This window comes from Rhinopithecus bieti, unplaced genomic scaffold (assembly GCF_001698545.2).
Source record: "Rhinopithecus bieti isolate Rb0 unplaced genomic scaffold, ASM169854v2 scaffold_4666, whole genome shotgun sequence".
Taxonomy (NCBI): Eukaryota; Metazoa; Chordata; class Mammalia; order Primates; family Cercopithecidae; genus Rhinopithecus; species Rhinopithecus bieti.
The window spans coordinates 34,878-48,868 of NW_016804530.1; the positions used below are offsets into that span (position 1 = coordinate 34,878).

The 13,991-nt window shown below is 44.0% G+C and overlaps 1 protein-coding gene across 1 annotated transcript in view; it reads right to left on the reverse strand.

Moving 5' to 3' along the window:
• LOC108527591 (sodium/glucose cotransporter 1) overlaps positions 1-13,991 on the reverse strand; it is a gene marked incomplete at its 3' end in the record, with an annotated part of 89,747 nt that overhangs the window by 32,800 nt on the left and 42,956 nt on the right. The window contains exons 3-8 of the mRNA XM_017868935.1: positions 11,449-11,554; positions 9,956-10,036; positions 8,457-8,677; positions 8,082-8,217; positions 7,096-7,203; positions 1,436-1,586 (exon numbers count right to left, since the gene is read on the reverse strand). Coding sequence (XP_017724424.1) covers positions 1,436-1,586; positions 7,096-7,203; positions 8,082-8,217; positions 8,457-8,677; positions 9,956-10,036; positions 11,449-11,554 — 803 coding nt within the window. The remainder of the gene's footprint in view (positions 1-1,435; positions 1,587-7,095; positions 7,204-8,081; positions 8,218-8,456; positions 8,678-9,955; positions 10,037-11,448; positions 11,555-13,991) is intronic.

A 13,991-nucleotide genomic window follows, 5' to 3' on the forward strand; every position in this document is an offset into this window, starting at 1 on the left:
CAGAGCCACCAAAACAGCATGGTACCGATATAAAAATAGGCACAGAGACCAGTGAAACAGAATAGAGAACCCAGAAATAAACCCAAATACTTAGAGCCAACTAATCTTTGACAAACCGAACAAAAATATAAAGTGGGGAAAGGACACCCTATTCAACAAATAGTGCTGGGATAATTGGCAAGCCACATACAGGAGAATAAAACTGTATACTCATCTCTCACCTTATACAGAAATCAACTCAAGATAATTCAAGGGCTTAAATCTAAGACCTGACACTATAAAAATTCTAGAAGATAACGTCAGAAAAAACCCTGCTAGGCATTGGTTTAGGCAAAGACTTCATGACCAAGAACCCAAAGACAAATGCAACAAAAACAAAGATAAATAGGTGGGACTTAACTAAAGAGCTTCTGCACAGCAAAAGGAACAGTCAGCAAAGTAAAGAGACAACCCACAGAGTGGAAGAAAATCTTCACAATCTATACTTCCAACAAAGGACTAACATCTAGAATCTACAAAAGAATTCAAACAAATTAGCAAGGAAAAAATAATCACCTTACTCCTTCAAGAATGACTGTAATTTAAAAATCAAAAAATAATAGATGTTGGTGTGGATGTGGTGAAAAGACCACTTTTACACTGTTGGTGGGAATGTAAACTAATACAACCACTATGGAAAACAGTATGGACATTCCTTAAAGAACTGAAAGTAGAACTACCATTGGATCCAGCAATCCCACTACTGGGGATCTACCCAGAGGAAAAGAAGGTATTATAGACAAAAGATGCTTGCACATGCATGTTTATAGCAGCACAATTCACAACTGCAAAAATATGGAACCAGCTCAAATGCCCATCAATCAACAAGTAGATAAAGAAATTATGGTGTATATATACATACGATGGAATACTACTCAGCCATTAAAAGGAACGAATTAATGGCATTCGCAGCAACCTGGATGAAACCGAAGACTTATTCTAAGTGAGGCAACTCAGGAATGGAAAACCAAGCATCATATGTTCTCACTTACAAGTGGGAGCTAAGCTATGAGGTTGCAAAGGCATAAGAATGATACAATGGACTTTGGGGACTCGGGAAAAGGGTGGGAAGGGGGTGAGGGATAAAAGATTACAAATTGGGTTCAGTGCATAATGCTCAAGTGATGGGTGCACCAAAATCTCACAAATCACCACTGAAGAACTTACTCATGTAACCAAATAGCAGCTGTTTCCCAAACATGAATGGAAATAAAACATTTAAAAAGAATAAAAGAATAAATAAAGTTAAATGCCACCAAACGACAAATATAACCAGCCACAGAAATTATTCCCATTCTACCCAGGTATCTGCCAACCTTCCCTAGCTTGAGGGGTAACACAGATGGAACCTCTCCAATCATTCAAGCTTTTGTGGCATGGGGGAAGCCGCATTTACCTTCCGGCAATCATGAGCTCTTTCTCAGATGCTCTCTTGCGGACCTTGGTGTAGATGTCCATGGTGAAGAGGGTGCTGGCGCTGTTGAAGATGGAGGTCAGGGAGCTCATGAGGGAGGCCAGCATGACTGACAGCATCAGGCCTCGCAGTCCTGGAAGAGAAAGAGTTTTGAGTGGCACATACAGCACCTTCAGCTCTTTCGTACTTGGAAAATATATGAGAACTCAAGGTTTGCTTGCCTTCTGAAACCATGCCATGTTATCCAATTTATCTCCCCAAAAAGACTAGAAGCTTTAAAAAGTGGTCTATGGCTTTAAATTTATTAGCCCATTACAAGCCCATAGCAGCCACAGAGGGCCGGAGACACAACATACTTGAGGTGAATACTTTGCAACTGGACGACGATGATGATAGTGGTGATGGTGAAGGTGATGCGGTGTGTGTGTGTGTGAGAGTGAGTGTATGTGTGTTTCCATCTGAGGGGATTTTTATAAGGTCTCTCACCTGAAATATTTATGATATAACAAAGAGATTTAAACTATGATTCAAAAGATCAGGCTCTCAAGAAAGTAAGACATCCACAGATTGGGAGAAAATACTTGCAAATCATATATCTGATAAGGGTCTAGTATATAGAACATATAAAATTCAATAATAAAATGACAAATAACCCAATTTAAAATGCCAAAGGATCTGAATACACACTTCTCCAAAGCTATATAGATAGCCAATAGTAACATGAAAATATGCTTAACATCAGGGAAATTCAAATCAAAGCCATAGTGGGTTAATACTTTGTACCCACTAGGATACCTATAATAATAAATTTTTAAAAAACAGAAATAACAAGCGTGAGTGGAGATGTGGAGAAATGGGGACCTTCATATATTGCTGGCAGGAATGTAAAATGGTACAGATGGTACAGCCACTGCAGAAAATAGTCTGGGTCAGTCAGTTCTTCAAATGGTTAAGCATTCAGCTACCATATTACCCATCAATTCCATTCCTAGATGGAATTTCATTTCTCTCTACCCAAGAGAAATGAAAACATATGTCCACTTACAAACTCATACATTAATGTTTGTAATATTATTACTTATAATACCCAAAAAGGAGGAGCAACACATATGTCCACCAAATAAGTGGATAAACAAAATACATGAACAGTTGACAAATGGGTAAACATGTGATGGAATAGTATTCATCAACAAAAAGGAATGACATAAAAATACATGCTATGACACAGATGATCCTTGCCAACATTGTTAAGTAAAAGAAGCAAGTCACAATAAAACACATATTATATTATTCTATTTATATGAAATATCCAGAATATGCAAATCTAGGAATACAGAAAGTATATTAGTGGTTGCCAAGGACTGGGAGGTTGGGGTGAAATAGGGAGAGACTGCTCATTTCATTAGCAGGTATAGGATTTCTTTATGGCGTGACAAAAATTTTCTAAAATTTATTTCAGCAATGCTTGCACAACTCTGTGAATATACTTAAAAAACCACTGAATTGTACATTTTAAATGAGGGAATTGTAGGGTAGGTGAATTTAAGCTCAATTAATTTTTTTTTTTTTTTTTTTTTTTTAAAGACAAGGCTATATTTCTAACTCTGATCGTAAGCAAGTTACATGAAGCTCTAGGCCTCATTTTTGACGTGTTAAACAGGGATACCTTCCCAAATCAGAATATGGAATACTACACCTTCCCAAATCAGAATATGGAACTCTTGTTATTAAAGTTTTCCCAATTATGGCAAGCCTGGTTGGCTATAATCTCTACTATTCTTCCCATACCAAGGAGTGCAAGGGGAGCACCTGCTAGGGCTAGAAGACCAGGCCAAGCTGAGGACCCACTAAGAGTTTTACAGTCTCAGGAGTAAAAGTAACCTTAGGATCACCTAGACCTATCATCCATCTGATACATGAATCCCTTCCACAACACTTCCGCTGCCCAACTCTACAGCAACAGGAAATCTCCTACCCTACAGGGAACCTGCCCTCAGACAGTTCTGAGTAGGCTGAAATCTACCTCTCTATAGCATCAAATGTAGTTCTCATGGTACCCAACAGAACAGGTCTTACCCCTTATCCATTTTGCCATCTTTCACATATTCAAAGACAACTCATGTTCCCTTCAACTCTCTCTTCTCTATATTCATATCTAACTGCATTTAGGAGACTCACATGTTTAGAACTTCACTTACACCTCTGTTAAACTTCAGCTTGTTAGATCTGAGTCAGCATTCATGCCTCTTGAGATCTTTTTGGAACATGATTCTGTCATTCCTCTAGGTTTTATATCTTTTAATAATTTATGGTCTCACAGCCTTGCAAGATGAAGTATAAATGCTGCCTATTCTAATTATTTTGTCATTTATTGGGAGGTTTTTTTAAATGGCTCTTTCTGAGTTTGTGTAGTGTAGATCACAAACTATCAGAGATACAGAAGTTATAAAGATCGTCAAGTCCAATTATCTCATTTTTCAGTTGATAAAGGTCCATTTCAAGGAGTTAGTAGGAAGGGTTTCAGCCCTAGCTCGGCCATTTGTTCAGGGTTACTTTGCCTTGAAATTGGTAAGCTGGGATAGAACTTTCCACTCTGTATGACACTCTTATCAGACTCCATTCATTTATTTACTCAACAAATATTTGCTGAACATAATTTTACAGTGGTCCAGGCAAAACATAATGGTCTACCAGACTAGGGTTACAGAAGAAAAAATAGAGAGATGTATAGTAGAAGACAAAATAGACACAAGTTGATGTGGATTGGTAGGAGGATCACCTACTTGCTGAGTGGAGGAGGCTCAATCTGCAAATGGAATGAAAAGGAGCAGCCAGAGAGGATAGGGAAAATTTAAAAAGACAAACAGAGGAATACAGTATGATGGAATTCAAGAGAAAAGAACAGCTCAAGAAGGATGAGTGATCGATAATGCTGAATGCCACTGGAGGGGTCCAATAAGGTGAGGAATGGAAAATATCTATTTAGTCTAGCACAGGGAGGTCATTAAGGAATACAGTAGGCTGGGCGTGGTGACTCACACTTGTAAATCTGAGCACTTTGGGAGGCCGAGGCAAGTAGATCACCTGAGGTCAGGAGTTTGAGACCAGCCTGGCCAACGTGGTAAAACCCCTTCTCTACTAAAAATACAAAAAAATTAGCTGGGCATGGTGGCAGGTGCCTGTAATCCCAGCTACTCCAGAGGCTAAGGCAAGAGAATTGCTTGAACCTGGGAGGCGGAGGTTTCAGTGAGCCGAGATCACGCCATTGCACTCCAGCATGGGTGATAAGAGCAAGACTCCATCTCAAAAAAAAAAAAAAAAAAAAAAAAAAAAAAAAAAAAAAAAAAAAAGCTGGGCGCGGTGGCTCAAGCCTGTCAATCCCAGCACTTTGGGAGGGGCCGAGACGGGGATCACGAGGTCAGGAGATCGGAGACCATCCTGGGCTAACACGGGCGAAACCCCATCTCTACTAAAAAAAAAAAACAAAAAAAAACTAGCCGGTGAGGTGGCGGGCGCCTGTAGTCCCAGCTACTGGGGAGGCTGAGGCAGGAGAATGGCGTAAACCCGTGGGAGGCGACTTGCAGTGAGCTGAGATCCGGCCACTGCACTCCAGCCTGGGTGACAGAGCAAGACTCCGTTCAAAAAAAAAAAAAAGGAATGCAGTATTTACTGAAACCAGATTACAGCCACAAGGAAGGACTGGCAATGGCACAGGGAAGCACGGCATTTTGTTCTGCATGCCACACATCTTTCTGTTGTGCACACTCCACTCCCGCATAATGTTTAGAGCTCCAGTCCTCACTAGGAGGGTCTGCCCCCTAAAGGAATAACATAAACACTCCACAGAGGCCAGTGCAATCCATGCCAGAACTTTAGAAGAGTCACTATGACTCCTGCTAATTGTAACTTTAATGAATAAGCAGCCCAGCTCAGTAGACTAGTTAACTACTACTCCCATTTTTATATAATTGAAATGCAAGTGGTTTGCCCAAAGTCATGCATGAAGTTTGTAGTTTTTTAATTTTTTAAAAGACTCTCCCGAATTCCTCTATTCCAGCCTTGAGCAGCGTTAAGCAGGCCAAATGCCAGACACCACGTTCCTGCCTGGCCCTGGAAAACTCACTTCCCCTCTGTTGGCTTCCGTTTCCCCCACTGTAAAATGAAGGGATTTGACTAGTCTCTTAAGTTTCTTTTCAGTAATACAATTTTATAGGTTTATCTTAAATTTTTCTAAGTAATAACTTTGAAGTTTTGTTCTCCTGAAACCCCTAACCTAACCCCTAGCCAGATTTGTATCACTTGAGCCAGAATTAGGAGATTTTTCTGAAACATGACTATAATCCCACAGGTCAACTACAAAACTCTAGCTATTTGGGAGTCACAGCTAAGTATTCACTCAATCTCCTAGGAAAACAGATTCTTTATGGTGACAAGCCGCCTTGAATCCCATCCATCTATTGCCTCAGACCCCCTCATCCTAGAGCTGAAATCTTGCCTCTTTCCCCATGTGTTTCCTTGGAAGAGCATAAAAGTCAATTCATTCTCCAGGTAAAACCCCTTGGACCTAGTTCAAGCCTTCTTGTTAACATCTGTTGGAGAGTTTTTTTAAAATATTTTTTAATTGGCAAGTAAAAGTTGTATATATTGAGGGTGTACAATATGATGCTTGAAATATCTATACATTAGCTCAATTGAGCTAATCAGCATATATATGCATTACCTTACATATTTATCATTTTTTGTGGTGAGAACAGTTAAAATCTACTCTTGGCAATTTTCAAGTGTATAATACATTGCTATTAACCATAGTCACTATGTTGTACAATAGATCTCTTGAACTTATTCCTCTTAACTGAAATTTTGTATCCATTGACCAACATCTTCCCAGATCCCCACCCCAACCCCTAGTAACTACCATTCTACTCTGCTTCTACAAATTTGACTTTTTAAGGCTCTACATATAAGTGAGAATATGTGGTATTTGTTTGAGTCTAAATTATTTCACTAAACATAATGTTCTCCAGGTTCATTTACGTTGTCATAAATGACATAATTTTCTTCTTTTCGAGGCTGAATAGTATCTCATTGTGTATATACTGTATGTTACATCTTTATCCATTCATCCATTCATTCACTGATAGGCACTTATGTTGATTCCACATCTTGACTATTGTGAACAATGCTACAGTGAACACGGGAGAGCAGATATCTCTTCAAAACACTGATTTCATTTCCTTTGCTATATGCCCAGTCATGGGATTGCTAGATCATATGGTAGTTCTATTTTTAATTTTTTGAGGGACCACCATCCACTTTTCCATAAAGAGTGTGCTAACTTACATCCACTGTTGGAGAGCTTTGAAAGACATTCTATATGAGTATGGAAAAGTCATGTTTTTCTCTAACAAGTGCTCAGATCATCTCCTTTCCAAGCCTGACTGATGAGCAAGTCCCAGAAGTCATAGAACCCAACCAAGTCATATGTCTCCTTCCCACTGAGAAAGGACGTGTCCAAATACTGAGGACACCCACAATGATGCTTTCCCTCCTAACCCCCCGGCTAAGAAACGGCTTTGCCCAGAAGGTCCACAGAAATCTAGGTGGTGCCTAAACCCAACCAGCCTCCCAAGAAAGACTCTTACCATTGGGCATGAGCTCCATCACTAAGGTTGGATAGGCGATGTTGGTACAGCCAACCTTGGTACCGCAATATTTCTCACATTCTGAGGGGACGACACAGGCAATTTTGTCTGGGAAGAGATGAAGAGCCACGTCAGCAAGCAGACATTGGGGAAATATTTCCAAAATTCACCTTCTTAAAACAAGGTTTCAAACAGGATATTCCTTTCCAAGGCCCTGAAGTGGTTCTGTGGGAGTGCAGCTCTCCACAGAGCCCTTTGGTGCCTGCCCTGCCCTGCTGGCCCTGACACATTGATGAGCTCTGACTAAGGAAGAAAGACAATTTCTAGGAAAAGGAGGAAAGGAACCAAAGAACCGTTCAGGGTGGGAGGGAGGGAGCAAGAGATTGAGCAACAGTTGAGCAAATACTATCAGGGAGAAGTGACCTGGAGGCATGTCATAACTTTAGAAAATTTGAAAAAAAAAAAAAGGAGAAAACAATTGTCAACATAAGAGACCAGGAAAGACAATTCCAAAAGTTTCCTCAAGTTGCTCACTGTCTAGCACATAAACAATAATGCTTGGATATGACCATAACAAATAAGAGGGCCAGGCATGGTGGCTCATGCCTATCATCCCAGCACTTTGGAAGGCCAAGGCAGGAGAATCACTTGAGGCCAGGAGTTCAAGACCAGCCTGAGCAACATAACAAATTCCCATTGCTACAAAAAAAAAAAAATTAAAAATGAGGCAGGCATGGTGGTACATACCTGTAGTCGCAGCTGCTCAGGAGGCTGAAGCAGGAATGTCACTTGAGCCCAGGAGTTACAGTTGGAGACTGCAGTGAGCTGTGATCACACCACTGCACTCCAGCCTGGGTGACAGAGTAAAACCTGGCCTCAAAAAAAAAAAGAAACAAAAAAAAGGAAGCTGGAAGCTATAGAGCTTTAGAAGTGACTTGGAGACAGAAAAAGGGAGAGTGGCCTGTGGGTCCAGCAGAAGTTATTACCTGTGTACAGAATGCGGCTGATCATTCCTGGCATCACCATAATGAACATGGGCAGCACCTTTAGGTACCCACACAGGGTGCAGCCGGCCTTCACGTGAGACATATTCTTGGCTGAGAGGCAGCGCTGCACAATGACCTGCCAGAACAAGCCCAGTAAGGGAGGTATGCAGACCAGAGACCCTGTGACACCCTTGCACTTCCCAGCTTCACCATCCTGGGTCCTTGACCTGGCACTCCTGTATCACTGGGGCGTGGCAATTCACAAACCACTGAGCTCTCCCCTCCCTGTCCCAACCCTACAAACCACAGACAGACAGGAGTTCCTGTAGCGCCCTGGGGAAGACTCTGTCCGTCCCACACATCCAGCTTGGGTACCTGATCTGTGCACCAGTACCACAGGGCAAGGATGGACATCCCAAAGATGAGCCCAGGCCACGGGAGGTCTCCCGTGAGGGGATCTCGGAAGAGGTGGAATGAGTCGGCCCTCGGAGTGTAGCACTTTTCCTGAAAGGTGGTGTTGCCATCAGAAACCACGGTTGGAATGGCTTTCATGTACTTTTCCATGAAGGCGTCATAGCCTCCCACTTCGTGAAAAGCTGGAAAACATCGGTACAGAAATGAACATTCTGAAACCTTCAGCTCTTCATAGCAGCTTCTTTCCATAGATGCCTGAGAAACTGAGAGGACCCAACCCACGAACAGAGCCCTCACTGAGTGGCCTTGGGCAAGTCACCTTCCCATTCTGGGCCTCAGCTTTCTCATCCATAGAATAAGATTAGTAGCCCTGCCCAGCCCGCTCAGGGGCTATTATGGGGACCAAAGCAATAACTTGTAATAGTGCTCCAACTGTAAACCTCTTTATAAAAGGGAAGAGACTTTTATTAATCAAAGAAAGACCTTGGTTTGGGACCACATACAAAGACTCTGTTTTTTTCCCTCACCCTCTGCTGTCAGTCATGGCCTTTGGAGCCTTGGACTCAGACCTAGAGACAGACAGACCTAGACACACACAGTGGCCTTTGGGACCTCGGACCCACACCTACCACCCCTGGACCCAGCAGTGTGGTGGGATGGACAGGGAATGGGTGAGAAATCCGGAACCTGCCACCTCTCAATTGTGTGTCCTTGAATAAGTCATTCCACTGCCTGCCTTGCTAACACCCAGGGCCTGCTGGGAAAAACCAAATGAAAGTCCTTAGAAAACAGAAGAGAGAAGAGCAAATACGAGTCTTTACAGGATACACAGTGGGCCTTGAGCACCTAGAAATAAAATGTACTTTCTATCTTCCCATAATAAGTACCCTTACCTAGGTTCTCCAGTCTTGTCTTTAAGATTTCATAGATGAGTTAAAAAAAAAAAAAAAAATTAATTGGCGGGCCAACACTGAGGAGCCAAGTTTTTAATTTTGCCAAATAAGGGCATTAAAAGGATCATTATCACCCACTATCAACAATTCATAAAAGGACATTTGACATCAAAATGTAGATAAGATATAGCCTAAGATGGAAGACATAACATTTGAATAGATTTAGCTTGATGGATATTTAGCCTTATCCTTTTTCTGTCCAGTTTCTCTGCAAACAGAACACTATGTTTTCACAGGCTCACAGCACAGCCACTAGCCCAGACTGGTGAAAGAGAGCAGTAGAAAATCCAGGACCAGACCCAACCTCAGTCTTCCAGAGATGAGGAAGCTGACCCTGCATACTCACTATGACAGCCTATCTGGGCTGGACCCTCCCTTTGGAAGGGCAGAGCACTCCTCAGCTCACTGCCTAGTCTGGCAACAGGTAGAGAGGCTGGACTTGCCTTTCTATTCCTGAGGCCCTCTACCTCTGCTCCCACCTCCTCAGCCTGCCCTGGCCCCACTTACCAAACCCAGTCAGGATTAAAGACCCCACCAGCATGATCACCGTCTGCAAGGTGTCCGTGTAAATCACTGCCGCCAGGCCCCCTAAGCAGGCAAGAAGACAACACATCTGACCTCGTGTGGAGGGCAACCTGTCTACCTGCTTCCTTCCCCACTCTCCACCCTCTACTTCCTGCTGGCCTTCTAAGAACACCGCTGCAGTAGTCCGTCTGCCTTTCCTTCCTTCACCCTCTCGTCCTGTTACAGTATTCTGCTACTCAGCATGTTCCCACGGCTCCACCTGTCATAGAAGTAGCGCATGCTTCTCCCTACTTGAGGGGAGTCTGGTGTGACCCTTTTGAGCCAGAAGATGGCTCAAAGGAGATGGCTCCTCTGTGGTAAGAGGAAGCATCTTCCACACACAAGGCAAGGAGGAGCAAAGAGTTAGCTGTGGAGATGGTGGGACATCACCAAATTGGCACATTTCAAAGGGCCACTTTTTTTTTTTTGAGATGGAGTCTCACTCTGTCGCCCGGGCTGGAGTGCAGTGGCCGGATTTCAGCTCACTGCAAGCTCCGCCTCCCGGGTTCACGCCATTCTCCTGCCTCAGCCTCCCGAGTAGCTGAGACTACAGGCGCCCGCCACCTTGCCCAGCTAGTTTTTTGTATTTTTTAGTAGAGACGAGGTTTCACAGTGTTAGCCAGGATGGTCTCGATCTCCTGACCTCGTGATCCGCCCGTCTCGGCCTCCCAAAGTGCTGGGATTACAGGCTTGAGCCACCATGCCCGGCCAATGGGCCACTTCTATGTCTACCTTTTTATTAGTCCCCAAAGCTGTGGGGCTCCAGTCAAGCAGCAAGTGCTAAAGCTGATCCTTCCCACCCCCGCCAAGGAGGCAGAGTGACCCCTCTGCAAAGGAGCCCGATTGTTATTCAAGCACTAGCTTCTGGGGTCACCACTTGAGTCTTCCTCTAAAACCTCTGTATGAGTCACTTCCTTTCTCCCTCCCTACAGGGGTTCCCAGTCCCTGACACATCAAATCCAAGGCCTCTGTCTGGCTTTCAGAGCCCCTATACTGTGACCTCATTTGAACTATCAAGCTGTATGTTCCCCCCAAACCCACACAGGATCCTTCAGTGGCCACCCTTCTCCAGCCAAAAGCATCTGCATGCCCAACCTGCCTCCATTCCCCTTGTGCTCACTTATTTTTGCACCTGACACTGCCCTGATTCTCCCACCTTAGCTAAGTCATCTCTGCAACCCACAGGGCCCAGCTCTGCATGCACTCCTGTGAGAAGCTGCCCTGACTATCCCAGCCAACACCACAGCTTTCTGAAACCACTCGTATAACTTGTAGGGTCTGTGAGTGGGGACTAAGCAAATACCGCAATCCCAAACTGTTACCTGAGTATGTCTCCTCCTCAGGAGGAAAAAACACCTCTCCTACTTCCCTTTATCCTTCACTAGTGCCTAATCCCGAACTGGGTTTGAGGTGCTGGTTTATTTGAATGGACTCACCTGTAATTGTATAAAGGGCAGTAATTGCCAATAAGAGAAAGATAGCCAAATACAGATTCAGGCCTAAGGCCAGATTGATGAATATGGCCCCCGAGAAGATGTCTGCCTGGAAAGAGAGGAGAGGCAGAGTTAGGAGGGAGAGAGGTCAGCTGCCTACAGGGCCTATGGTCTCTCTGTTCCTGATTTTCCAAGCAAGCTTTATTCAAGATGATAATAGGTGTTCTATGAGAAAAAGAATTCCATAGTCAAAAAGGTCTGTAAAATGCTAAACAGAGTTAAGGCAGTTTCTTCGCCACACAACTTTTCTGAGCCTTTAATATACGCCATGTACGGTCATCCCCAGGGAGGGAACATGGTACATGACATCTCACAAACTCATTGAACTATGGAACTATTTTTGCCAAGAAACAACTATTAACACTTAGATGTTCCTTGCAAGTCACCTGTAGACTGTTGTTCTGAGCTATTGTCCATCTTTTGCACCTCAGTGTACACAGGTTTATCAGAACTCGTTCCCAAAAGCAAGTCTGAGTCCTGGTGAGAAACACCAGCCCCCGCAGGAGTGGGGAGAAACTTAGCAAGTTTGTAATTTTAACTCCCCAACCCAGATGCAGTCCATCTTGACTCAAACACAACCAGAACATCACCAAGCACCTCTTACGTAGCAGCCTTGGTACTTGCTGGTTTTATTTAGATTATTTCATGTAATTTTTGGGAGAACTGCTCCCTCTTCACTCCTGAATTCTTGATGCAGTTCTTCCACCTTCACCATTTCTTCTCCTTCCTGTCTCTTAATGAACCTTCTACCTGGCGGGATGATGCAGTTGCTCATATAAACCAGCAGAGAGCACTAGGATCACCCCAAATACAGGTTCACGTCATCTCCAAAACAATACCAGGGAGGGTAGTATTAAGGGATGATAATGGTGAGTCTTTTTTATTTACTGTATTTATTTATTTATTTTGACGGAGTCTTACTCTGTCGCCCAGGCTGGAGTGCAGTGGCGTGATCTCAGCTCACTGCAACCTCTGTCTCCTGGGTTCAAGCGATTCTCCTGCCTCAGCCTCCTGAATAGCTGGGATCACAGGTGTGTGCCACCACACCCAGCTAATTTTTGTATTTCTAGTAGAGACAGGCTTTCACCATGTTGGTTAGGCTGGTCTTGAACTCCTGACCTCGTGATCTGCCTGCCTTGCCCAAAGTGCTGGGATTACAGGCGGAGCCACTGCGCCCAGCTGAGTCTTTTGTTTCCAAATCTCCAGGTGTGGAAGAAACTGGACTTCCCCTAGATGGAATGAATGCACGAGCTGTTTCACTGCACAAACCCTAACATTTCACGGCATGCAAACAGCGCCCAGACAGAGCCTTGGGGATGGGCCAGCAGGGTCGGACTCTCACTTCTCACATCTCCTCTTACGTCTTCCATCTCCTCTCTAGTCCCATTTCCCAGTCCCCATCGCATTGCTGTTCCTGAGGGCCCTCCAGTGATTAAGGTTTCCCACCACACCTGCCTGTCCCTCCTATGAGAATCTCCTATTCCCTCCCTCGGTTAGTTAGCGGAAAGCACATCTAATACCAACTCCATGCTTCTGAGCTAACACATGAGCCCTGGAGGGTGATTCGACCCCCTCCCCCAAGGTGGGCCTTTTGAGGACCTGATGCCTTAATTCCCCCCTACCCAGACCTCCCCTGAAGATTCTCTCACCCAGGGTACCCAATGTTACTGTCTTTCCTGGTGAAGGAGGGGAGGCAGAGCCAGGAGGTGGGAGGAGAGATGGTGAGTGAGAAAGAAACTCCTCTCTCCCTGGAGCTAGCAGTCAGAATAACCAGCATTTTAGCCCCAGTGCCGCCACTCTAGGCCTGCAAGCCTTTGGGCAAAACATTTCCCCTCTTTAATTCTCAGTGTCTTCGTGTTTATGCAGGAAGTCCTGGCTCCAGGGGCTTGTGATTCTCGGTGGTTGGAAGTGGGAAAGGTCAGCAGTGAGGAAAGCATTCTCCTCCTGGGTCCTGGACCGCTTCCATTCTGCCTTGCCCTCTGCAGTAGCCCAAGAGGAGGAAGGGTCCCCTGTGGTGCATAAGTCTTGCCAAAGGTGAAATGGCCACTTCTTCCTGACTCTGCACACTGGGCCTCTTGAAATTGTAATGAGTATGTATAATGCTGGTCCCTCTCCTCTCATGCCTCTGTACAGTCCCATAAAGTTTCTTAAATTCAAGGGGCCCCATTCACTGATTGCAGTGCAATTCTGTTAAATGCACACACTTTTGATTTGGTGGATTAGCTAATAAGTGTAAATAAGCTAGGAAAAGATTACAAAGCTGATACTGCCTTTAAACTGCCCTTGGTTGGTTTATTTTCCAGAGTACTTTTTAATGCTGTATGACAACACGCCATAGTAGACTGTGATACCCTCATTAATATGTGCCTTGCTGTCATTAGTCACAAAGAAGTAACACATAAGTTCTAAGATAATGCTATAAAGGACCTCAAAGACTTCTGTAAAGTGTTGGGCTAATAGAAATCTTGTTTTATGATAATCTATTT